Below are 25,984 nucleotides of genomic sequence, written 5' to 3'. Positions count from 1 at the left end.
CCTGGGACCTTGCATATGGTGTTCTCTATCTAGATCATTCTCCCTGCTTCTGGACATGGCCAACTCCCCTCTCATCCCTCAGATTCCAGCTTAAGGCCACCTCCCCCGAGACGACTCTCCGACCATCCAAACTAAACCCCACTCCACACCCCACCCAGCTTAGCCCTGGACCTGGCACCTCATGGGGGCTCAGTAACTATTCCAGAAAGAAAAGGTAGGTACAGTCTCCATCCCAGGCCATCTCCTGCAAGCTCCTGTCTTCCTCCTTCTCGGCTACCCAGGATTCAGCGCCCGCTCCCTTTATTTTTACATTTCTCGAAACTACCCACACAAACACCATATTGTAGGGTTTCTTTCTCCTCCAAAATTAGCTGCAGAACTGGACAAAGACTCCTTGGCTGCTAGCTTCCTGGCTGTCTCTTTCGGTTTCAGGGTTTAAAAGCTAGTCCTGCAGGGGAACAGTGGGAGAATGGAAAATCACCAACAGGGAGAAGTGACGGAGTCCGGAGACCAGCCGAGTTCTGACAGTCATGGCCATGCTCTATAGTTAGCTCCTGACTTCCTTTCTTGGCAAGATCTTACCGGTTATCTAGGGCAGTCCCCGTTTCAACTGTTCCGTTCCATTGTCTGACTATGTATCATGAGTTTTCTTACAATATGGTCCCTCTACCCCCTCTCCACCTGCTCTCCCCACAACCAGGGTGGCCTTTCTTAAACGACCCGCACAGTCAAGAGGTGAAAGGCCATAGGTTCCAAGTTCAAGCCCTTGACCCACCACATTAAAGTCTGTGTGACTTTGGGGAAAGTATCCTCTCCAAGACTCAGTTTGCTCAGCTGTAAAGTAGGAATAGACTAGTACCTTCCTCCCAGGATTTGGCAGGGGATGACTGGCATATAATGTGTTGAGCATTTGGCACTCATAGAAAGCCCCCCTTCCCTCTCAGGATGGATAAATGGCATGAAATTTTCAACCAAAAGACTCTTGGGGCCCGGTGAGCAATTTAGTGCTTTAACCGAAAGTGTAGGTGGATAATTAACATGCTGTTGAGTGATGGGTGCTTTCTCTCAGTTCTCCTGCGGCCCGACTGGGGAGCCAGGTCATGTCCATAGGTGGGGAGCGCAGGCTTCCTGATGAGGAAAAGTGATCAGTTGCAGCCACCAGGGAAAGGACAAGTATTTATTGGAAACCAGAGCTCAGAAGACTGGCCTTAGGCAGACCAGAAAGGGTTCGTCTCTCCGGCCTGGTTCTCCTGGGCCCCAGCTTGCGAGCCACGGTGCATCCCCAAACAGGGGATGAAAGATGGCCTCTCCACGTGGAACAAGGAGAGAAGATGGCACCGGTCACTCAGTGTGCACGTCCCCTTGGTACCCTGGAGCCTCCCCTGAAGGCTGTCTGAACACCTGGTTCAGATTCAGTTCTGCAGACGGACAGTGTGCCACCTCCTAGGCCAGAGTGTGAAGGGATGACCAGTGTCTCCAAGGCCCCCTTGTGACAACCTTTCAAGGGGAAGGTGCATGCAGGTGATTCCTGGGGACAGAGGAGGGATCATGCAGCCCCGTTGCCCCTGCCCACGTGGCAATTCTATTCCTGGGGCTAACCCACGTGGTCCTGCCTGGAGTTTGTTCTTATTAAGGAAGCTGGCACTTCCTTTCAACGTGTCAGGGGCACCAGGTGCACACCAAGTTCACATCACCTCCCGGAGGGGCCCCCTTAGCAGGAAAAAGGGCACTTTGTGCTTCAGGCCACGTCTGTTGAAACAAAACCGCAGGCCGGGCCCTGGGGCGGGCAGCTGGGAGACCTGGAAACAAAGTCACCTACTCTTGGCTTCCTTGTTCGACAGAGAAAACCACCTCTGTACTCTTTTCCTGGGGCTGCTGAAACAAATCCCGCAAACCTTCGTGGCCGAACACAACATGTATCTGTTATCTGACAGTCAGAAATCCAAAATAAGCTTACGAGGCTAAAGTCAAGGAGTCAGCCAGCTCGTTCCTTCTGGCCCCAGGGCAGAATCCATTTTCTTTCCTTTTTTTTGCCTTCTAGAAGCCTCCTGCATTCCTTGCCTTCCATCACCACATCCCTCTTCTGTGTCTGAAGGAGTCTTGTGATTACCCGTGGGTGATCCAAAATAATCTCCCCTCTGTCAGCTCTCCTTAACTTAGACACATCCTCCAAGCCCCCTTTGCCATGTAAGGTGATACGTTCCCAGGTGCTGGGGGAGTGGGACAGGGGTGTCTTTGGGGAGCCATTATTCTGTTGACCACAATCTTCTTACCATGTAAAGCTGTTCTCTTCCAAACCTCATGCATTTCCCAGGCTCCAGAAGGGACCTTATGTCATCTCAAGCCAAAGGGCCCGGGCTTAAAATTCCTAAGACAGAGGGTCTACAGAAACCTCCAGCTGCTTCTTTTAGTATTGAAGGCCCTTAAAGGACGTTCTCACTGTTCTCTGAATCATCTCCTGGCTATGGTGAAAGAGATCCATGTAGCTCTGCCCAAGTGTTCCTCAAGTTCAGTGCATAATGGAGGGGCCACGGGAGCGTCTCAAGTGCAGAAGATGGAAAGCCCACGGAAGAGCCAGAAGTTGAGGTTGGGGGTGGAGGAGGAAGGGAACAAACACTTGCTGTACCTCTGCTTAGTGTGCCAAAGCCTTACATACGACGTCTCCTTTAACACTTAACGACAATCCTGGGGAGATACTGAGGCTCGCAGGGGTGGAATAATGTTCCCAAGGCCAGCAGGTGGCAGAGCTGAATGGGAATGAGAGGTTTCTTTCTGCACCTGCCACAGCGTAGTGCAGGGTTCAGCTCACTGGGGCCCTGGCTTGGTACATTACCAGCGTTGCTTTTCTCCTGGCATTAGAAACAACCCCAGAGAGGGGACCATCGCTTATGGTGACAAGGGCTGTTTAGACAGGTCAGAGCCACACACTAGTAGCTGAGGTTTAGAGCTTCTGGAAGTGAGAGGGTGTGTGTGTGTGTGTGTGTGTGTGCATTCCATTAACTTGTACTTTTTTTTTTTAATGTTTTTTTTATTTTTGAGGGAGAGAGAGAGTGCAAGCGGGGCAGGAGCAGAGAGAGAGGGAGACACAGCATTCAAAGCAGGCTCCACGATGTCAGCGCAAAGTCTGATGTGGGGTCCGAATTCATGAACCGTGAGCTCATGACCTGAGCCAAAGTCGGATGCTCAGCCGACTGAGCCACCCAAGCGCCCCACATTAACGCGTACTTTGAATGGAGAGGAGAAGGGGAAGACTGTCCTAGTGGATGGGAGTGTATGATTGTTAGCCGGACAGGAAGGGAGGCCCAGTAAAGGTCACTAAAAACACTGTCTGTATTCAAAACATTCCTCGACACGGTGGCTTGAAATCACCATCATCATCATCCAAAGACATTTACCAGAGACCTTTGTCCTTGGGCTGACGAGATCTGTGGAGAGGCGGACCCCTGCACAATTATGGCGGTGGAGAAGTTCAGTGGAAAGAGACACAGACTCTGCTCCCAGGAGGCACCAGATCCGAAGAGGAAAGGGGGAAAGAGATCCTATCTTCGGGGAGATCCATGTGCGGCAGATGGAAAAGAGAGTGTTCAGTTTAGAAGGAAAGCTGGAACACACAGGAACCAAGCACATCTCCACACAGGCAGGTGTTCCCAAATCCCCACAATGCAATGGTTGTAAAGCCAGAGCCAGAGGAAAGAACACTTAGAAGTGAGCTTGGTGAAAGAGGAAGGTTCCAGGAGGAGGTGAGTCTGGAAGCAGGAGGGAAAAGTGAAGTGGAGAGTTGAGAGCAGAGCGCTGGGGAGGGAGAGGAAGTCACTCATTTGAGGGGTCCGTGGAGGTAAGAGAGGTGGGCGTGAGTAGCCTGACCGCCGGCAGGGAGCTGCCCGGATGAGCCAGAGTGGTCATCCCTTCTTTAACAAGACGGTCAAGGGCAGGGGTTTTATAAAAAAAAAATAAACACACATGTCTCTGATCTAGGGGCTCCGGGATGGGCGAGGAATCCCGGCCCCGAGTTCTTGAGTGGTGCCTCACCCAGCTTTCTTCTCCTAGTCCGCTGCCCAGAGGACGCAGACCCGCAGGGGTCCCTGGCTCCCTTACAGAGGAGGCCTCCCACATGGCTGTCCCACCCATCCAGGCAGAAATGGTGTCCGGATCATTCCCCACCCTGTCTACTTACCAAGAAACTGATGACAGGTCAGCTGAAGGGACTGGTACGATCACGTGTCCATTATCTTCATGTGGCTTCTCTAGAGAGAACAGTTTTCATGATCCTCTGACTTTAGTTAATGTACCAAACGTATGTGAACACTGCAGGAACAAAAGGTGAAGCTGTGCCTTGTTTGTTTGTTTGTTTGTTTGTTTTTAAGATCTTATTTTTTAAAGTAATGTCTACTCCCAACACGGGGCTCAAACCCACTACCTCAAGAGTGGCACCACCGACTGAGCCAGCCAAGTCCCCCCCCCCTTCCCTGTTTCCAGTGACTAAGCACTTCATATGCCACAGTCAAGGGAAGAGAAAAAAAAAAAAAGGAAAAAAACCGACAGGGCTGTCGTAACTGGCTCTGTTTCCCCAAACAATAAGCCTTGAATACCTCCCAGAAATGTGGACTCTCTAACAAAAACAACACTTGATCCCTGAGTTTTGCTGTGCCGAAATCTGAGGGCATGTTCTGAATATCACAGCCATGTGAGAAAGCTGCTATTTTCCACCACGAATAGACCGCTGTAAACACGGTCATCTTGGTCATTTTTGATTTTTCCCTTTAAATACTCGTGCTTTGTATTTGACCTGCTGGCTGTCAGAAAAGCAGCCCCCTCACACTTTTCACGAGTGATTGTTTTCTTCCCTTTCCTAAAAGCACTGGTCTCTGGTTCTCCCCTGACAGCTTACTCCTAGGATTCCCACCGATGGCGTCAAGGTCACGCACACCTCGTCCAGACCCAGGGCCGTGGAGCCCTCACCCTCCCCTGGCTCCTCCGGGGACTCTCCTGTGAGCTGAAGGAGCTGCATCGGGTTCTCGGCCAAGTTCGTTTCTGGTTCTGAGGGAGCTACAGCCGGGTGTGCCCACATTGGTGGCAGGAGCAGTGCCGACCACCGTGCAATTAGCCTGGCCACGGAGCAGTTTCTGTCCCGGGGCAACCCACGGGCGTTCTGGAATCGGATTCCCCTGGTACGCTTTTGCTTTGGTGAGGGGAATGTGTTTGAGGATTCTGGGAGGAATGGGTTGAGGATTCTGATGGTTTCCGGCATTTGAGAATACAGAGTTTGAAAAAGGGTTGTGTGTGCGTTTCTGTAACTCTTGATCGGGTTCTGTGTTCGCATGTTTCGTGTTGGTACCGGTAGAAGTTCTGTTCTAATTTCAGAAGCTCTTCCTTATCCCGGAGTTCTGGCTTTTTTTTTTTTTTTTAATGTTTATTTTTGAGAGCGAGAACGTGAGGAGGGGAGAGGCAGAGAGAGAGAGAGGGGGACAGCGGATCCGAAGCAGGCTCTGCACTACAGCAGAGAGCCTGATGCAGGGCCCGATCGAGCTCAAGAACCGTGAGATCACGATCTGAGCTGAAGTCAGATGCTCAACCAACGGAGCCACCCAGATGCCTCCCAAAGTTCTGGTTTGTATCGTGTACTCATTATGGTCCCAATAGCTGTTGATAGTGACAAAGGTGAACACCCTATACCAAAGATGAAAGGAAACAAAAAGCTCTCTTGAATGTCCCTAAGTAATGAATGATTCAAAATTAACCTCTCTTCGGAAACTTATATATGAGGTTAAAAGGAGGTTATTATTGTGAGGGATGTGGGCATTATAAGAGAGAGAACGTACGCTGCTAAATTCAAAAGGAAATCCCCAAATTACTCGGACTTCCAAAAACGCGTCCTCCGAATGACCTGATGGTGCTTAATTATAGGACTTAATTGATCAGCTTTCTTAAAAGACGCTGGTAGTGCCTGTTTCTATCTTAGATTCTCTTAGCTCCTCCAACTTGTACAGGAGTTGGTAAAATGATCTATTTTACATAAAGGAAAACATTTTGAGCAAGCGAACTGATACAGTTTATTCACTCCTGGAGGAAGTTAATAGGTCAGATTATGGTTAAGATCTTTTCAAATCTAATGGACTAAGCACCTATTGCAAACTTCTTTTTCCTAAAAGAAATATTACCATATCAAGCACTCACATAAGTGTGAAGAATCCAAAGATTTCTAAAATATTTTTCTACTTTCATGCTTTAAATCTGTTGACTTTTTGAGAATTTTTTTCTTGCTAAAACTATTTAAGTTTTCTTGCTAAAACTAAAATTTATAATTTGTTGCTAAACTATGTAATTATAAAAAGGGGGGAAAACATGGCTTAATTAGTGATCTTGGTTACTAGGGTATAAAATAAGCAAAAGCATGACTGTTAAAACATCTTAAAAGTTTTAATATCTCATCTATAATTGTGTAAGCAGAATAATTTGTATAATATTATAATCAAGACGATTCTTTGGAAAAATTAAACTGGTTTAATAATTTGGGTTTAGTACTGATGCATAAGGGCACTTGTACCCCAATGTTTATAGCAGCACTCTCAACAATAGCCAAATTATGGAAAGAGCCTAAATGTCCATCAACTGGTGGATGGATAAAGAAATTATGGTTTATATACACAATGGAATACTACGTGGCAATGAGAAAAAATGAAATATGGCCTTTTGTAGCAACGTGGATGGAACTGGAGAGTGTGATGCTAAGTGAAATAAGCCATACAGAGAAAGACAGATGCCATACGATTTCACTCTTATGTGGATCCTTAGAAACTTAACAGGAACCCATGGGGGAGGGGAAGAAAAAAAAAGAAAAAGAAAAAGAGGTTAGAGTGGGAGAGAGCCAAAGCATAAGAGACTGTTAAAAACTGAGAACAAACTGAGGGTTGATGGGGGGTGGGAGGGAGGGGAGGGTGGGGGATGGGTATCGAGGAGGGCACCTTTTGGGATGAGCACTGGGTGTTGTATGGAAACCAATTTGACAATAAATTTCACATATTGGAAAAAATAAATAAATAAATAAACAAACAAACAAATAAATAAATAAAAAATAATTTGGGTTTATAAGCACCTCTATGCCTTCTCCCTGATTCTACCACCATCATAAAATCAATGTGAATGCAATATTCTAGTCTGTACAATGTGGGTTTATTTGCCTGTAGAAAGTGCAATTATTTTGAATTGCCTAACTTTTCTCTACCATTTTTCCTGGTCATAAACTAACATCAATTTATCTAAGATTACAAAATTGCAAAATACAGAGTTCAGGTAAGTTAATAATAAAGGGTAGTATCTTTATAGAAAAAGATTATTCTGTAGAATGCTAAAAGGACACACGTGTGAATGTGTCAGATTATAACTTCCAGAGCCTTAGTTAACCATAAGACCTTAAACTAATATTAATTTGAGTTAATAATAAGCAATGTTTGGATACTCGAACAGCATCATTTTAAAATACCCCTGCTGTTATTTAATACAGCATAGCATAGCCAGCAGTAACAGGTTGAAAGCTTGTATAAATGCCTTTGGGTTATGTTAATGTACATACAGAGTTTTAAAAGAAAGATTAAAAAAAAAGATCAGTTATAATAATATGTACATGCAAGATAACAGATATATTTTTTAATCAGGAGAAAAAAAAGAAAACTTTTATCATAAACTAAAAATGTCTGTGTGCAAAACATAAAAGAAAATAGTAAGAGACAAATTTGAGGTTATGCAACAAGCTTGGATGGTCCAAGGGGAAAGTAAAATCCATTTTCTTATGTATAAAGTAGCTATAAATAATGAGTTTGAAAGGAGAAATGACGTGTTAATTGTTTAAATGGGTTGGCTTGATGTTAATTAAATTATTCATGAGTATTGTATTCTTTACTATAAATTGTTACATTAATGATCTATGCAAAGAACACACCCACCATTGAGATCTGCTGCCCGTTTTTCTAACTAACATAACCTACTCCCAAAAAATGCAAGTCCCTTTTTATAAACAGATTCTGTTAATTCTTTGTTGTTTTGGCATATTTTTTTTACATTTTAACATAAAGTCCTTCTTTTGGAAAACATTAATTTTCCTAAATAATTACTACCTATTTCTGTATGTTTTTTTAAAAAAATATTGCTGGGGCACCTGGGTGGCTCATTCGGTTAAGCCTCCGACTCTTGGTTTGGGCTCAGGTCATGATCTCACAGTTCGTGAGTTTGAGCCCCATGTCATGCTCTGGGCTGAGAGCACAGAGCCTGCCTGGGGTTCTCTCTCTCTTTCTCTCTCTGCCCCTCCCCCCACTCACTCTCTCTCTCTGTCGGAATAAAGCAACTTAAAAAAAATTAAAAATATATTGTCAAAGCATTGTTTATAACTAGTTTCTGCCGTCCAATAATTAAGTTCATATCTCGTACTTAAATTCATAACTCTTTCAAATTTGACCTTGCCCAAATTCGGGCCCCTCATGCAGAAGAGTAAAACTGTGAAGACATCTTTCACACCAAACCATTGATAGGTTTTCGAGACGGCCATCGTTAACGCATGGACTTATTTTTTCACTTTATGAAATGGGATATATGAAAAGTAATGAGTTCTGTTTGCCATTCTCCACATGGTTGATTAGCCCGACACAATTGTCAGAGTCGTCCTATTTATTCCTGCTCATCAAAAAGAAACATTCAGTTTTACTAAGTATTTATAAGTAAAATGCATTGGTTTAAACATTTCCATGATTCTAGTGAAAACGATCAGGTTCACATTTCACTTTGAAAAGGAACATTCTGATACTCGTGTACAGAGACTGACACGATAATTGTCAACACATTCATTGACTTTAAATTTTGTCCCTAGGTTTAATTATCCTCGTCAATTGGTAACATTCTTACTTTATGGCATAAAATAAAGGCGCTAGGGATTTGCTAATGCCCTCGGTCTCACAAACTGATTGCATATTATACCTTAATAAAAGACTCCCAAGTTCCTCCATTCTTGTTGATTAACTAGAACCATTTAATCTCATTTGTACAGATGATAATTAATCTTATAATTACAGATGATATTTCCTTTTTCCCTGCATCTAATAAAGGCTGCTGCTACAAGCTCAAGATTAGGAATGAGTCTTCTGGAAGAAATAATAGAAAAATATCAACAAAGAACTGCTCATTGGGTTATCACTACAACAGCAGAGCTGAGTGGTCGCATATGCAAACAATTTAAAAGCATAAAACTTTGCAGATGTAGTCTACCTAACCCAAGAGCAGCAAAAACAAATATTAGTTACCTAGGACTAAATGAATTGGCTTCATTATGGTTAATACTTACATTAACCGACATCAGGGAATTCTAGAGGGAATTGATACTTACGACCATGTAGGTTATTTGCATAGGTTCAATAAGAATCTGTCCTTTTTCTTGGATATTGACCATGCCAAAAATCCCACTTAATTAGGTGTGACAAACCCATAAGGAACAAAGACTACGATTTACATGGGGGAATGACACCTATAAAGTCCTCCCAGGAAAACTTCTCTGGGACAGCCCTTATGACTCAAGAAATTCCAGCCTTACAGGTAGTAAAAATATTCACTTCCTGGCAGTCCAGAAATATTAACACATACGGGAATTTTAGAGAAAATCATGCTAATAAAGATAGTAAAGATCCTTCTGACACATAAGAGTCACTTATAACCCGAGGAGCTTTACAAAGCCTCCAAACAGAAGTTCACCATAAAGCATCAGTATCACACAGCTCAAGTTTTGTTAGCCATTCAAAAAGAAAACGTTTATGCATTAATCAATGCTGCTTGGTATACCTATGGAAGTAAATTTTCATCAAGTAAAATAAAACTTTAATTTGAAGGGGCGCCTGGGTGGCTCAGTCGGCTAAGCCTCCGACTTCAGCTCGGGTCACGATCTCACGGTCCGTGAGTCCGAGCCCCGCGTCAGGCTCTGGGCTGATGGCTCAGAGCCTGAAGCCTGCTTCCGATTCTGTGTCTCCCTCTCTCTCTGCCCCTCCCGTTCATGCTCTGTCTCTCTCTGTCTCAAAAAGAAAATAAACGTTAAAAAAAAAATTAAAAAAATAAATAAATAAAAATATTAATTTGAAGACATTGAGCTAATCGAATTTAAATTTTCTCAACAGCAAGAACTTGCCCACGAGGAAAGAAAAACTGTAGAAGCAAAGACCGACCCTGCTCCATTCATGACTGAGTACCCACCACTGGGGGTGCAGTTGGTGGGGTGTGGACATTGTTCATGGGAAGGTAAACCAAAAACAACTTATCCTGACTGGTTCAGGCCTCCAAAATAATTAGCTTTGACTCGTTCTCAAAAGTATGGATGCTCTGACCAAAACAATTTTATCCCTGATTTTGATGAGGCTAAGTGAAGAAAGGTTGTAAACATGATGAACGTGTAAGAAGCAGCTGAATTCCACCATGAATGTGGTAGTCTTGGTCATCTGTTTTTCCCTTTAAATACTTGCGTTTTGTATTTGACAGGCCAGTCTCTCTTTCTGAAGTCTGACTCCTTTTCCATTTCCCCAAGTAATTGTTTTCTTGTCTAAATGTTTCTGAGTCTCTGGTGGCGTGTGCTGTGTTCCAACAGCAACACAGAGCTGGAGCTGAGGTTTTGGAAACGAATTTGAACTCCCACCTGGCCGAAGTTCCTATCTGGAGGAAAAATTCGTCCGCCAAAAAAAACACCCTTCCCTTCAAATGTTTGGTGGGAAGTTCACACCGCATCTGTTTGCTCTGACACCCTACGCAAAAGGAAAGGATCCTCAAAACGGCTACGCACAAGAGGCCACCGTAGGGGTCCAGGAACTTGTCCTCAGAGAGGTAGTTCTGTCCACATTCAGGATCCTGACCCAGCCTCGCCTGTGCCTCCCTCACTCCCTTCCCTGCCTCAAACGCTCTTGAGTTCTTCTTCTAGTTCTTGGAACATGGCGGCCTCTTCCTACACCGGCTCTTTCTGCTTCTTCTGCCTCACATGCTCTTTAGGCAGGCCGGCACCTAGCCTTCCCTCCTACCTCAGTTTACACATCACTTCCTACGGAAGCTTTCCCTGACACCCAGACCACCACCGCCGCCCCAGTATAAAGTCTCCCGACCTTCAGAACTGTTTTGGTAAACTTCTCCCAATTGTAATAAATTACTTCTTTATGTGACTCTCTGTTTCATGTCCGTCTTCTTGGCCAGACTGTATACTTCAAGAGGATGGGGACTGACTTTGTTTTTACTCATCTTTCTGTCCCTGCCACCTCTGACGGTGCAACGAAAGTGCTCAATAAGCCTTGGTTGAATGAGTAAATGGATAACCAGTGTAGCATAGAGTCTTATTGAGAGTGACAAGAATGATTGCGTGAGATGAAATTTCACAAACAGCAGGTTCCAAACTCAAAATAGAAGAGTTTGGAGTCATGTGCCATCTTGACATCACTCATTCATTCATTTATCCAGTCATTCGGTGAGTTCTTTACTAAGCATCTACCGGGGCGCCTGGGTGGCTCAGTCGGTTAAGCGTCCGACTTCAGCTCAGGTCACGATCTCACGGTCCTTGAGTCCGAGCCCCGCGTCGGGCTCTGGGCTGATGGCTCGGAGCCTGGAGCTTGCTTCCGATTCTGTGTCTCCCTCTCTCTCTGCCCCTCCCCCATTCATGCTCTGTCTCTCTCTGTCTCAAAAATAAATAAACGTTTAAAAAAAAATTTACTAAGCATCTACTATGTGTCCCCAAGCACTGGGGACAGATACAACGGTGAATAAAATGGACCCAATCTTGGCTAGTACTCAAATATATAGAGAACTTCTACAATTCAACACCAAAAAAAAAAAAAAAAAAAAAAAAAAAACCCAAGTAACCCAATTAATAATGGACAGAAGACATAAACAGACATTTCTCCAAAGAAGAGAGCCGCCAGAAGGCAAACACAGACATGAAAAGATGTTCAACATCACTCATCATCACGGAAATGCAAATCAGAACCACAGTGAGATGTCACCTCACTCCTCTCAGAATGGGTTAAAGTCAAAAACACAAGAAACAGCAAGTGTTGGCGAGGATGTAGAGAAAAAGGACCACACCGTTGGCAGGAATGCAAACCGGTACAGCCACGGTGGAGAACAGTATGGAGGTTCCTCAAAAAATTCAAAACAGAATTGCCATATGACCTAATAATTCCTAGGAATGTGTATTTACTGAAAGAAAACAAAATCACTCATTTGAAAAGATACATGTACCCCTATGTTTATTGCGGCACTATTTACAATAGTCAAGATATGGAAGCAACCCAAGTGTCCATTCAAAGATGAATGGATAAAGTTTATACTTACATATACAATGGAATATTACTCAGCCATAAAGAAGAAAGAAATCTTGCCATTTGCAACAACATGGGTCTATCTAGAGGGTATAACGCTAAATGAAATAAGTCAGAGAAAGACAAACACCATACGACTTCGCTCATAGGTGGAATTTACAAAACAAACAAACAAAGAGAAAAAGAGAGAATCAAAGAACAGACTCTTAAATATAGAGAACAAACTGATGGTTACCGGAGAGAAGTGGGCCAGGGGGATGAGCGAAACAGGTAAGGAGGATGAAGAATACATTTACTGTGATGAGCACTAAGTAATGTACAGAGTTGTCAACATAACACTGTATGTTCATTGAACTTGAACTTGAAAAACATAAAATTTAAAAATAACTGGCCCAGTCCTTGCCTCTACTGTACCTGTTGCCTAGTGAGGGAGGCAGACCTTAATAAGGCATCCACATCCACACGCAAGATGTAAACTTGCAACCCAGTCAGGTACTAGGAAAAGGGATACAAAGTACTCTGACAGCTCCATTCGGGCGGTATCCCTCCCCGGGGCGTCTGCCTTTTCTGAAGGTGCTTGCTGAGCCTCAGTGTGAAGGACGAGTAGGAGTAAACTGGCCACAGAAGGGCAGTGTGGGGAGACAAGTCCCCACGGCACCTTTGCACAGCCTCTGAACAGAAGAACAGGCCGTCTTTGTTCCAGACTACCTTTTTGATTATGTTTGTATAGCAAACAGCCTTGGAAGACAGAAACAGTGTTTTCCCCTGGAGCAAAAGGCAGCTTTGTTTACTGTCCAGTATAATAAAGATACTGTCTCCCCCAAGGTCCAAGGAGAGTCAGGCTTACCGCTCACTGTAAAATATTTGGGTTCCTCAAGCTCGGTTCCTCCGCCGTGACACAAGATATTGCACACACAGGATCCACCTGGGCTGTTCCAACATCACCCCTGGAACCTGGGGCCAAGGGAAGTGTGTTGGGGGCCCCACAGCTGGTGTGTTATATTAAGAGTATGCAGATTGGGGCACCTGGGTGTCTCAATCAGTTAAGCGTCCGACTCTTGATTTCATCTCAGGTCATGATCTCATGGCTTCAGATCAGCCCCGCGTCGGGCTCTGCACTGGGTGTAGAGCCTGCTTGGGGTTCTCTCCCTCTGTCTCTGCCCCTCCCCAGCTCACACTTGTGCATGCGCAGGCACTCTCTCTCTCTCTGTCTCACAAAAAAATAAATTAATTTTTAAAAATAAAATAAAAAATGAAAAGGATATGCAGATTATGACATGCTGGATGGAGAGACACAAGCCATCCACACGTGGTCATTAGGTACCTCTCTCAGCATCAAAGCTCCCACTTTGGGGAAGTGAATGCCCTGGGGCCCCTTTTTTTTTTTTTAACTCAGTAAATATTTATTTTTTATTTTTTTTAAATAGAACTTATTGTCAAAATGGCTACCATACAGCGTGTAAAGTGCACTCTTGGTTTTTAGGGCAGATTCCTGTGGTTCATCACTTCCATACAACACCCCAGTGCCCATCCCAGCAGGTGCCCTCCTCCATGCCCATCACCCACTTTGTCCTCCCCCCCCAAACCCCTATCAACCCTCAGTTTGTTCTCTGTATTTAAGAGTCTCTTATGGTTTGCCTCCCTCATTCTCTGTAACTATTTTTTCCCTTCCCTTCCCCCATGGTCTTCTGTTAAGTTTCTCAAGGTCCACATATGAGTGAAAACATATGGTATCTGTTCTTCTCTGACTGACTTATTTCACTTAGCGTAATACCTTCCAGTTCCATCCACGTTGCTGCAAATGGCCAGATTTCATTCTTTCTCATCGCCAAGGAGTATTCCACTGTGTCTATAAACCACATCTTCTTTATCCATTCGTCAGTTGATGGACATTTGGGCTCTTTCCATAATTTGGCTATTGTTGAAAGCGCCACTATAAACATTGGGGTACATGTGCCCCTATGCATCAGCACCCCTGTATCCCTTAGGTAAATTCCTGGCAGTGCTATATTTCTGGTAGGGTAGTACTGTTTTTGTTTTTCTGGGAAACCTCCACACAGTTTCAGTGCAGTCACACAAGAGTAGTAAAGCCACAAGATTTCTCACTTACAAATCTCAGAAATGAGGATAAATGGTAATTAGAGAGAAGGACGGTCCTCTGTCCCAGGTCACCAGCGGGCAAGAGACAAAGAAAAAGCACCAATTACTTATAAGCTGCTTGGGGCAGAGGTCAGTAACTTTTCACCAGCTCAGCTCTAAGTGATTATTTTAAAAGGTGTATCAAGAAAAGCAAAGGGGCACCTGGGTGGCTCAGTCGGTTCAGCGACCGACTTCAGCTCAGGTCATGATCTCACGGTCTGTGAGTTCGAGCCTCGTGTCGGGCTCTGGGCTGACAGCTCAGAGCCTGGAGCCTGCTTCCGATTCTGTGTCTCCCTCTCTCTCTGCCCCTCCCCCGCTCATGCTCTGTCTCTCTCTCTCTCTCTCTGTGAAAAATAAATAAACATTAAAAAAAATTTTTTTTAAGGAAAAGAAAAGAAAAGCAGGAACTTGTAGCAGGAATCCCAAGTTCGGGTCCTTATCTAAATGTTCAGATTCTGAGGGTGAGCAGAGTTGTCATACTATAAAATGCTGAGGCTGCAATTCAAAATAGCTGTTTTCTCATCACAGGAAAGGACACAAATATGAAATCCATGCTTCTTGCCCCGCAATGAATAATAAGTCCTTTGCTTCTGACCTAGGATTCTCATGTCTTCTGCCAGAATCCATGAAACTGTGGCTGTCTATCTCATTAGCTGGCAAGCAGCATAAAAGCTCAGGTCCTTCAGTTATTGACAGGCTAGTGGATGGCATGTGCAAAAGCCCTGTGGTGGGAGACAGTAGAGCAAATATAAGGGTATGAAAGACGGGTGGAGGTGGGGATGCAGGGGGCAGGAGGTGAGAGGAGGCTGGGAGGCGCTGAGCTAGGGAACACTTAGCCACACTGATGAGGCAGGCCCAGGAGTATCTTTGCCATTTGTTGTGACACTGCCGCTTTCATGCAGAACGTGTAGAATTAATAAACTGGTCTGGAGAGGGACAGAGGACAACAAGGCTTAGGCAGATCTGAGCCTATGAGATAACTTTTAACAAAGGAAGAGTGAAAATGGGAAGGGTCTTCTTAACCTCCTGCCCGCTGTAATGAAACTTTTTCTTGCATGCTACTTTGTAACAGTTCTGCTAAAGTTTAGAAGAAGTTCGCTTCTCAGTGCCCAAATGAAGGAGGAAAAGCTATCACTGACTGGCGTTACCACTGTCTGCCATCCAGGGTCCAAAAGGAGGCAGTCGCCTTAAAAGGAAAAGCAGTGACCCTTTTAGTATGCACAGAGTGACCCTGGACAAACTCCTTTTTGTCCACTCCTCATACAATAAAGGGGACTTGTCCCAGTTTTACAGAGGAGAGGAAGGGAGGAAAGAAGGAGAGACCTCACTCACCAAGAGAAGGCTGTGAAACCAGGGTGGCTAACGTCAGATTATTACCTAATTTTGTGGTAAAAATAATAGGGCTTTGTTAAGAAGCCCTCTGAGCTGCTCTGGCTCTTGGAATTTGGGACATTTCACTCACTGCCTATTAATTAATTTACAGCCTGCAAAGAATGGGCTTGCCCTGGAGCTTTGGCCAAAAAAAGTATCCCCACAAAGGGGGCAAACCATGCAGAGCCTCCTTAGGAAGTTTTGTTCCGGGGGCGCCTGGGTGATTCAGTCAGTTAAGCATCGGACTTCGGCTCAGGTCATGATCTCACGGTTCGTGAGTTCAAGCCCCGCGTCAGGCTCTGTGCTGACAGCTCAGAGTCTGGAGCCTGCTTTGGATTCTGTGTCTCTGTCTCTCTGCCCCTGCTTGTGCTCTGTCTCTTTCTGAAAATAAACATTAAAAAACATTTTTTAAGGAAGTTTTTTGTTCTTACCCTGAGAGTAATAAGGAGTCACAGGAGGACTTGGGGGGGTGGGTGTGACATCATTAGGTGTGGGTTTCAGGAGCATCACTGAGAGAGATCATGGAGGTTATCGATCTTCTGGAATGATCTGCTCCTGGGGGGAAATCCAGAACTGCGGGAATTAACTCTGTGGCAATTCACTGCAGCCCCAGGTTGGCAACAAATCCTATAACTGGAATTTCAAAAAGGAAAGCAAAACAGCTGCAGGCCTGAGAGCAGTCCAGGGAATTTCCCACTCCTCTGCAGCTTTCCATTAGAAAATAATCAGCATGTTGTTGGGCTCCCTGCTGCGATTCTCCTCTGCCTCTCCTTCTGCCCCCTCCCCGGCTTGGGAGTTCTCTCTCTCTCTCTTCTAAAATAAAAGTTAAAAAAAAAAAATTAGCCCATCAATCGCTAAAAGGCTGTCTGAGCCTCACCTGACTCAGGCCAGGCTGTGGGAAACAGGCTCGGAGACAGAAAGCCTGCGTGGGGAGCAGGTCAGGCAGGATACTGCTGACCTGGGGAGAAAAGAAATTACAGCCTTGTTTGGGCCGCTGCGGGTTACAGAACTCACTGTGCCCAGTTTCCACCCGGCCAGGGCCCTGGACGGAGGGCTGGCGATGCAAAGGGGCAGAGGCTGCTAGGAAAGCTGGGAGACTGCAGGCAGAAAGGTGGGGGTGGGGTGGGGTGGGGTGGGCAGAAGGCAAGGGAGGCAGGTCTCTGGGAATAAGGCTGGGTCACTCACCCAGGAGTCACCAGACCATCACCCCAGTGGGTGGCACATGCCTCCTGAAGACCTGGCCCGGGTTTTCAAAACTCTCCAAGGTTTCTCAATCTTTCTCTGGCAGCCCACAGAGCTCCTCCCCTGCGAGTCCCAGCCACAGTAGTTCCTCTTCCTCCACACGGGTCAGTTCCCATAAATGAGACGTTTTGGAGCTCGTGGGAGTGGAGTGGGACAGATATAAAAAGGAAGTGCGAGGTGTGGGGAAGATGCCCTATCTAAGCAGCTGGACACCAGGAGCTGAGGGCACTGGAATTGGCCACACCGTGCCCCTCTCTGCTGCAGCCAGGATGGTTCTGAGGGCGGCTCAGACAGGTCTCTGGACTGGTCAAGGCTGTTCTGCTTGTGCGTTTTCAGGCTGAGAGCCAGAGATAGCCCACAGAGCCACTGCACAGAGAGGCTGGCCTCCTACCTGCTGGGGGGGTGGGGGGGGGGAGGGAAGGAGGAGGAGGAGGAGAAGGAAGAGGAGGAGGAGGCACCAGGGCAAATGGTGTTAACCCCTAGATTGCCTGGAAGGGGGGGAGCGGTGAGCAGAAAGGAAGGGCAGGATGTACTCACAGGGGGTCTGACTCTGGATTTCCCTTCAGGCTTTGTGGTCCTGGTGCTGCTCCAGAGCTGTAAGTAACCCCTCTTTCAAGTCACGGGAGACAGGGGTCTGATGAGGGTGATGTGGATGAAGTCTTGGCAGAGGGGAGCCCTTCCCAGTGTCTTCTGTGATTCAAATGGCTCGGGAATATTAGCATTTGTTAAACCAAGGTGATAAGCATATGGATGTTTTTTACACTCTTCTTCTGTATTTTTCTGTGTATTGGAAAATTTTCAAAATAAAAACCCTTCAAAGGCTCGGGTCCGATGAAGGCCTGGACTCACGGCCTGGTGAGCACCACCCATGGGCCCGGTAAGCAGCACGGGGGAGTGGCGCCCACGGTTCTTCCTCCATAACCAAGAGGGCAGAAAAGGCCTCCTCTGCAGCAGGAGGACTTAGAACGAGGAGAAGAACTTCCTGGCCCATTGCGATTGTGCCCCAGTTTGGGGGACAGGCTGAGGGGGCCTGGGGACCTCCATTCTGGGTGGGTGACAAGTTAGGGACACTCCCGCAGGAAGGCAGAGAAGAAATGGGCCAGAGCGGCCCCGATCAACGACGTTGCAGGATCTGCGAGGCTCCACCCTGAGGGCCAGGGTCTTCTGAACCAGCCGTCTTGGGCTGGGTCCCTCCTCTCCTTCAAAGCCACTGCCTCCAGGAAGCCTTCTTTACTTGCACCGAGCCCCATTTTACCTTTATTCACCAGCCCCTACCCTCCGTGCACGCAGCGCCGTGTCCTAAGTCTACAGGATATTCATCCACGGCATTTAATCTGTTCAAAGCATTTTCAGAATCAGCCTCATTTTCATCAGAGGCAGAGGGAACCGAACCAGCCCCTTGCATTTAGAATTCTAAGTTTGCTCACATCTCGGCCCCAGCGCCCAGTGCCCCATCGGTGCTCGGCGCGGGGCTCAGCCAGAGGCCCCCTGGCTCAGTCCTGGCTCGGGCGCCACCCCGGGCTCCGTCTTCAGGTTCTGCGTACAAACTGGTCTGCTACTACACCAGCTGGTCCCAGTACCGGGAGGGTGATGGGAGCTGCTTCCCAGATGCCATCGACCCCTTCCTCTGCACCCACGTCATCTACAGCTTTGCCAACATCAGCAACGATGAGATCGACACCTGGGAGTGGAATGATGTCACGCTCTACGACACGCTGAACACGCTCAAGGACAGGTCGGGCCACAGGCTGCCAGGAAAGGAAGGAGATGTAGGGCGGGGCTGGCTGGTCCCAGGGCAGGGTGCCTCTGCTCGGGAGGATGGATGAGGGCCCCCGGGGCCTGGGGTGGGGAGTGGGAGGGCCTGGGCTTCCGTGGGAGCAGGCGATGAGGGCACGTGTTGGGCCATATCTGGTGACGACAGAGGCAGGCTCTGGAAGGCGGGCTGAGGGGAGCCCTCTCCCCCACTGGGGGTGCTTCTCCAGGAAGCACGGAAAATACTCATGACTCTATTTTGCCATATCCCGGCTTCCCCACTCAGGGGAACAAAAATGGGCAGTGTACCTCAGAGTGACCGCCGCAAGGTCTATGCCTCTTAGAATCCTGATTCTCAGGGTCGGAAAGGCATCCCACCTAAGCTAGAAGCCTGTGACAGCCTCCCAAACAGGGGCCAGCCGGTGTCGCGACAGCCTCACTCCACGCCGGCCCTCCCGTCTCCCTGCTCCCCACAGGAACCCCAACCTGAAGACCCTTCTGTCTGTGGGCGGATGGAGCTTTGGTTCTCAAAGGTAAGACCCATCCCCCAAAGGCTGATGGAATGGGGGTGAGGAGGCGTAGGTCTCCCCACCCACTCTACGGGGTCACGGGGGCTCCAGACCGGTTAGGCCTAAATGATTGTCAGGCGCCCACCCCACGTATAGCCAAGAAACCAGAGCCCAGAGAGGGAGAGGGCCCTGCAGAGAGTCACACGGAGTGCTGACAGCCTGGGAGGACTCCCTGGGGTGGGTAGGGTTGGAGCAGGGCTTAAAAAGGAGGGGAGACGTGGCCCTACTGGCTGCCACGTAAAGAGTGATTGCTACATGTCGGGCAACCCATCCAGCCACGGTCACAGGAAATCCCCGCGGCAGCGCTGTGAAAGAGGGTCAGGATCCCCACTTCACGGAGAAGGAAACTGAGGTGCGGGTTATGACCTTTCCAAAGTGGCTTGGCTCGTATGACAATTTTTTCGAAAATGACACTACAGAAGCTGTCTCTGAGATGCCTGGAGCGGGGTCCCATCCCAGCCATGCCCTTCTAGAGCTTGTGGGGCCCAGGCCCGCGGCTGCACGTGCTTCAGAAATCCCTCCCGACGGCCAAGGCTCCCAGCACGTCGGTACTGAGCCCTCTACTGGGGTGATTTGGGTCCTAGATTTTCCAAAATAGCCTCCACGACCCAGAGTCGTCGGACTTTCATCAAGTCGGTGCCGCCATTTCTGCGAACCCATGGCTTTGATGGGCTGGACCTGGCCTGGCTCCACCCTGGGCGGAGAGACAAGCCCTACTTCACCACCCTGGTCAAGGTACTGGTGGGGTCCGGGAGAGGGGTGGGGACGTTGGGGACCTGAGCCGGCACCAGGGGGCGGGGGGGTGGGGCGCGAGTGGTCTTTAGCTGCTGGCCTCCTGAGGGCAGGCAGAGAGGGCCTGACACCTCCTGGCCACGGGGTCCTGGGATGGGAAAGACGAACTGGCCTGTGCCCCAAGATCTTACACAGCAAGGAAGACGTCTTATTAACACGATGGGAGGTGGGCTGGGGTCCTCCGAGGCAGGAGGCCAGGCACCCACTTAGTGGGGCGGCATCATCATCCACTGTTTGGTCCCAGATGCCCGTTACCCAGCATGCCCCGCACTGGGGACACTTGGCCACATCTGACAGCAGCCCAAGCATCTCCACTACCCCAGGGACAGAGTGATCACCTAAATAAATTGTCCACAAGGGGCGCCTGGGTGTCTCAGTCGGTTAAGCGTCCGACTTCGGCTCGGGTCATGATCCTACAGTTCATGGGTTCAAGCCCCACATCGGGCTCTGTGCTGACAGCTCGGAGCCTGGAGCCTGCTTCCGATTCTGTGTCTGCCTCTCTCTCTGCCCCGTGCCCTGCTCACACTCTGTCTCTGTCTCTCAAAAAGTGAATAAACATTAACCAAAAAAATTTTTTTAAATAAATTGTCCACAGTACCGATATAATTTTAATTTTAAAGACCACTAAATGTACATTTAAAGACCACTTCAATCTTGTCATCTCACGTACTGGCTTGAACAAAACAGACCGCAAAGCAAATTTCTTCCAACCTGACCTGTGGGCCAACTAGGATCACCGTCTGTCCTCATGGTCCCTCTAGGACAGGGAGCGACTGAGTGTCGATGGGTGTGTGTGGGGTTTGGGGATGTGATTGGTCCAAACAGGTTTTTTTAGGAGAAGGATGGGGGAGCCCAAGGTGAATTGGTTGCTTTATCATTTCCACCGAAGCCCTGTCAGGTTGGGGAGCCCAGCAGATGGGGAAAGCCAATGACATGCTCAGGGACCTCTGTCTCTCTCACCAGGCTCCCTCTCACACAGCCGGGGCCCCTTTCACTCCCCTGCATCTCTCCCAACCAGGAAATGAAGGCTGAGTTTGCAAGGGAAGCCCAGAGGGGAGCAGGACAGCTCCTGCTCAGCGCAGCCGTGTCTGCAGGGAAGGTTGCCATCGACAACGGCTATGACATCGCCCAGATATCCCCGTGAGTCCCCCGCCCCGCCCCAGCGCTCCTCGTAAAGTCAGAAGACTGGATTTCTAGTCCCCGTTCCTCCACACATTTGATGTGTGCTCTTGAGCAAGTCACTTCCCCTCTCTGCGCCTCGGTCTTCCCATCTGTCAAATGGGGGCATAGTAGTCCCTGGGGGGATTGTGCTAACCAGTTGGGAGAGTTTCTATGAAGGTATTTGTGGAAAAGGAAGTAGGAAATGATATGCCAACCGGCCAGCCACTGAGGGACGTTTCCTCCACACCAGGCTTTTCTCCACAGAGTGCTGGTCACTGGAGATGCCGGACTGCGGCAAGAAAACTGTGCCTTTCTGCACCGCCTCCGTGTGCTTGCACACACACGGGCGACCCCCGCTCTGTGCATCCCTCCTTCTCCCCCTGCCCCCTGATGCATGTGAGAATGAGCAGCTCACTGCCCAGCGGGGCTGATGTCGCAGTGGAACAAAGACATGGAGCTTAAGAAACCTGGGAATAAAGAACGAAGGTTCTTTACTGTGACTTTTTAGAATCTGTAGAATTTGGGGAGGTGTAGATGCAGTGTTTACATTGATCGTTTAGGAGGTAGGAACTAGGCGGTTCTCAACCATTTGCCCAGAACACCTGAGGCTCATATTCACACAACCTACCTGTGGTCCCTCTCACCCACGTGCGTGTAACCCTCCCTCCCCACCCCAGTGCGTCCTTTGGTCCAGCTCCGTCCCCACCAGGCTGTCTGTCGATGCCGCTTTAAAAAAAATTTTTTTTTAAACGTTTTATTTATTTTTGAGACAGAGAGAGACAGAGCATGAACGGGGGAGGGGCAGAGAGAGAGGGAGACACAGAATCGGAAGCAGGCTCCAGGCTCCGAGCCATCAGCCCAGAGCCCGAGGCGGGGCTCGAACTCACGGACCGCGAGATCGTGACCTGAGCTGAAGTCGGACGCTCAACCGACTGCGCCACCCAGGCGCCCCTCGATGCCGCTTTTAATCTGCTCTCACTAAGATGAACGTGGCTGACGTGGAGGGCAGGAGGCAGGATAGAGCCAGTTCCCAAATGTGTGCCGGGGGCATAACAGAAGAGTTCCATTCTTGCCTTAAATGCACTTGTGGGGCTCTGAGCCCACCCCCCGGGGGCGTGGCCCAGGGGAAGTGGTCACGCGGCCTGGACAGTGGATCACAGGTTCCCTACGGGGCTTTGGGTTAATGGCCTGTCTCCTGCCTCCCCTTGTTCACGACGCTCTGGGCTGATGGATGCCTTTCTAATTTCCTGCCTCGCCCTCTGACCTCTCTTCCCCAGACACCTGGACTTCATCAGCGTTATGAGCTATGACTTTCACGGAGCCTGGCGTCAGACCACAGGACATCATAGCCCCCTGTTCCGAGGCCCGGAGGATAAAAGTGCTGACAGATTCAACAATGTCGTGAGTGCCTGGAAGGAGGGTGGCCAGCCAGGAAGGGACCACAGACACCTGTCACCTGCCAGGGCTCACACACCAAGCCTGTGCACCTCAGGAATTCCTGCAAGGGAGGCGTTATGGGGCCCACTCTGCAGATGAGGAAACTAAGGCGCGAAGTCTATGAGTTCTCCACGGCTCCGGAACGGACGAGGCAGGAGTCTAATCTAGAACAGCCTTTCGCTTGCTGTGTGACCTGAGCCGATCATCTGATTGGCTGCCAAATAGTAATAATCCCTTCCTATACCTAAGACAATTTTTTTGAGAATGAAACTACAGAATGCATTTTTCAATGTTTATGTATTATGTGTGTGTGTGTGTGTGTGTGTGTGAGAGAGAGAGAGAGAGAGAGAGAGAGAGAATGAGCAGGGGAGAGGCAGAGAGAGGGAGAGAGAGTCCCAAGCAGGCTCCGAGACGTCAGCGCAGTGCTGACCGGAGGCTCCCTCCCGGGAACCGTGAGATCATGAACTGAACCGAAACCAAGAGTCAGGTGCCCAGCAGACCGAGCCACCCAGGCGTCCCTACAAAATGCATTTTAGACTGGTATATCAGTTCCCGGAAGGAAGGGAATCCCAGATGCAAGGCAGACCTGGAGCTCGGCCCGTCAGGGTGGCACCAACAATTGTATGATCTTACCTGTCCTGCATGGCCAGTTCCCCTAACTGCTCATGCCCTCCCCTCCTCCCCCCTGCCAGGACTACGCCGTGGGCTACATGTTGAGGCTGGGGGCCCCAGCCAATAAGCTGGTGATGGGCATCCCCGCCTTCGGGAGGAGTTTCACTCTGGCCTCCTCCAAGACGGGTGTGGGAGCCCCAATCTCCGGGCCCGGATTACCAGGCCAGTTCACCAAGGAGGAAGGGATCCTGGCCTACTATGAGGTATGCACGAGGGAGAAGGTAAGATCCCCACACTCCCAGAGGCCCTGGGGAAGGTGAGCTTCCCACCTCACCCCCCCATTCGCTCCTTTGGGAATAAAAACACGTTCCAGCGAACACTGCACCCTGAGGAGGAGGAAGGGGGGAGTCAGGCCTCTTGGTACTACGTCTCCTGAAGGCACAGCGGGTCTGCACTGCTAACCTCCCAGATACTCCTCTGGCCACCGAGTCAGAGTTTTCCTCCCAGCCCGGAAGAGAGCGGTGGCTAAAAGCCGGGTTCTTTGTTTTGCCCCAGCCTCTGGCCCTCTGTACAGCCTCGAGCCAGTCCTTAGTGTCAACCCATCATTTCCCACATCCCCGTTTAAGATATACCAGAAGCAAGTTCCACATCTGAATGAAAACATACGATACCTGTCTTCCTCTGACTGACTTACTTCACCCAGCATGACACCCTCCGGTTCCATCCACGTTGCTGCAAATGGCCGGATTTCATTCTTTCTCATCGCCAAGCAGTATCCCATCGTGTCTATAAACCACATCTTCTTTATCCATTCGTCAGTGGATGGACATTCAGGCTCTTTCCATCATTTGACTATTGTTGAAAGTGCTGCTATAAACATTGGGGTACATGTGCCCTTATGCATCAGCACTTCTGTATCCCTAGGGTAAATTCTTAGCAGGGCTATTGCTGGGTTATAGGGTAGTTCTATTTTTAATTTTTTGAGGAACCTCCACACTGTTTTCCAGAGCGGCTCCACCAGTTTGCATCCCATGGGGGAAAGGAAGGGGAAAAAAAAGTAGTTACAGAGAGGGAGGGAGGCAAACCATAAGAGACTCAAATACAGAGAACAAACTGAGGGTGGATCGGAGGGCGGGGCAGAGGGGAAAGTGGGTGATGGGCATCGAGGAGGGCAGTTGTTGGGACGAGCACTGGGTGTTGCATGTAAGCGATGAATCACAGGAATCTACCCCCCAAACCGAGAGCACACTGTACTCACTGTGTGGTCGCCAATTTGACAATAAAGTGTATTTAAAAAAATACCAGAAGCAAACCAGAGTCCCTTTAATGCCCTCAGGCTACAGCACCCACAGAACCATAGGGCATTTGCATCTGCTTTACATAAATTTGCGTGAAGACTGCAATCTGAGCTGGGGAGGGGGCAGTGCTGGGGACAGATGTAGTCAGCAGGATGAAGCAAGAGGCTGAAAGAGATTTGGAGAATGGCATCTCCTCGGTGACCTGCGAAGAAGTCTCACACAGCTCCCCATGCCACCCCTGCCCCGTTTTCTGCTCAGATCTGTGACTTCCTCGAGGGAGCCGCGGTCCATAGACTCTCTGTCCAGAAGGTCCCCTATGCCACCAAGGGCAACCAGTGGCTGGGGTACGATGACCAGGAGAGCGTCAAAAACAAGGTAGGTCCTCAAGGCCATGCCCCGGGATGAAGAGGGAGAGGGAAACCCTTCTCCAAGCGGCCAGAGTCAGGTCACCTGCACTGAGGGTGGAGCTGGGTTATTGAGGTGGGGGGGGTGGGGGACGGTCAGGTCTGAGGCACCTGCTGTTTTCTTCCCTGGGGAGGGGCCTAGGCGGCACGTTCCCTTCATACACACTCTAGCCCAGGGAACCCAGCTCCGCCCACTCTGGGTCTTCCTTTCCAGGTTCAGTACCTGAGGAGCAGGCAGCTGGCTGGTGCCATGGTGTGGGCTGTGGATCTGGATGACTTCCGGGGGTCCTTCTGTGGCCGGGGTCTGCCCTTCCCTCTCACCACTGCCATCAAGGATGCGCTCGCTGCGGCTTAGCCCTTGTCCTGCACACGGTGGGGCAGGGCTGCCCCTCCCCTTGGCTCCAGCCGGCCGGGAGCCGGATCGCCCACCCTTCTGAGTCCCCGACTAAGCCTCAGTCTCCCTCCCTTGGACCCCACGCAGAGAGCCACAGTGAAGCCATCTGAGCTCAGCTCTAGTGGACAAGCAGGTAGAGGCAGGGCCACAGGCAGGTAAGGCATGGGGGCCAGCACAGTGTAAGCCACGGGGACAGCACACACCTGCTGCTTTATGAAAATGCTCAATGACCCCAGCCCCACACACGGGGACTTCTTCAACTCCCTTACCCCCAAGCCTCCTTGCCAAAGGACCCCATTTTGGCCAACTCTACCACCGAGGAGCCAAACGTCACTCTCAAAGGAGCGGCCACAGTAATTACACCCTCAGCGAAGCCCAACTTGAAACCTGCACCCAGGAATGTTATGTCTCCCCTCCTACTTCCCTTTCCTAATTGCACAGCGGCTGCTCAATAAATCACCAGAGTTTAATGGTGTGTTGGTACAGCTTC

The 25,984-nt window shown here is 48.9% G+C and overlaps 1 protein-coding gene and 1 long non-coding RNA gene across 4 annotated transcripts in view; one reads left to right on the top strand and one right to left on the bottom strand.

Annotated features, from left to right (window-relative positions):
- LOC131496224 (uncharacterized) overlaps positions 1-24,955 on the bottom strand; it is a 37,598-nt gene extending 12,643 nt beyond the window's left edge. For both annotated transcript variants that reach the window (XR_009254383.1, XR_009254384.1), the window contains exons 1-2: positions 24,070-24,955; positions 4,175-4,305 (exon numbers count right to left, since the gene is read on the bottom strand). This is a non-coding gene — a long non-coding RNA (uncharacterized LOC131496224). The remainder of the gene's footprint in view (positions 1-4,174; positions 4,306-24,069) is intronic.
- Positions 17,187-25,969, top strand: CHI3L1 (chitinase 3 like 1). Of its 2 annotated transcripts, none has more exons than XM_058701601.1 (10): positions 17,187-17,399; positions 17,642-17,671; positions 18,609-18,810; positions 19,304-19,360; positions 19,981-20,131; positions 21,207-21,328; positions 22,627-22,750; positions 23,479-23,661; positions 24,955-25,071; positions 25,315-25,969. In XM_058701601.1, exons 1-10 carry the CDS (start codon positions 17,264-17,266, stop codon positions 25,453-25,455), a joined length of 1,263 nt encoding a protein of 420 aa, XP_058557584.1. In that variant the 5' UTR covers positions 17,187-17,263; the 3' UTR covers positions 25,456-25,969. The 2 variants fall into 2 exon arrangements, with proteins under 2 accessions (XP_058557584.1, XP_058557585.1); XM_058701602.1 differs by having other exon boundaries at positions 17,192-17,369.
- Positions 25,970-25,984: the final 15 nt, after the last annotated feature.

The sequence above is a fragment of the Neofelis nebulosa genome, chromosome 15 (assembly GCF_028018385.1).
Source record: "Neofelis nebulosa isolate mNeoNeb1 chromosome 15, mNeoNeb1.pri, whole genome shotgun sequence".
Lineage (NCBI taxonomy): Eukaryota > Metazoa > Chordata > Mammalia > Carnivora > Felidae > Neofelis > Neofelis nebulosa.
The sequence above is the reverse complement of the archived record's forward strand: the minus strand, read 5'-3'. Positions and strand labels throughout refer to the sequence as shown.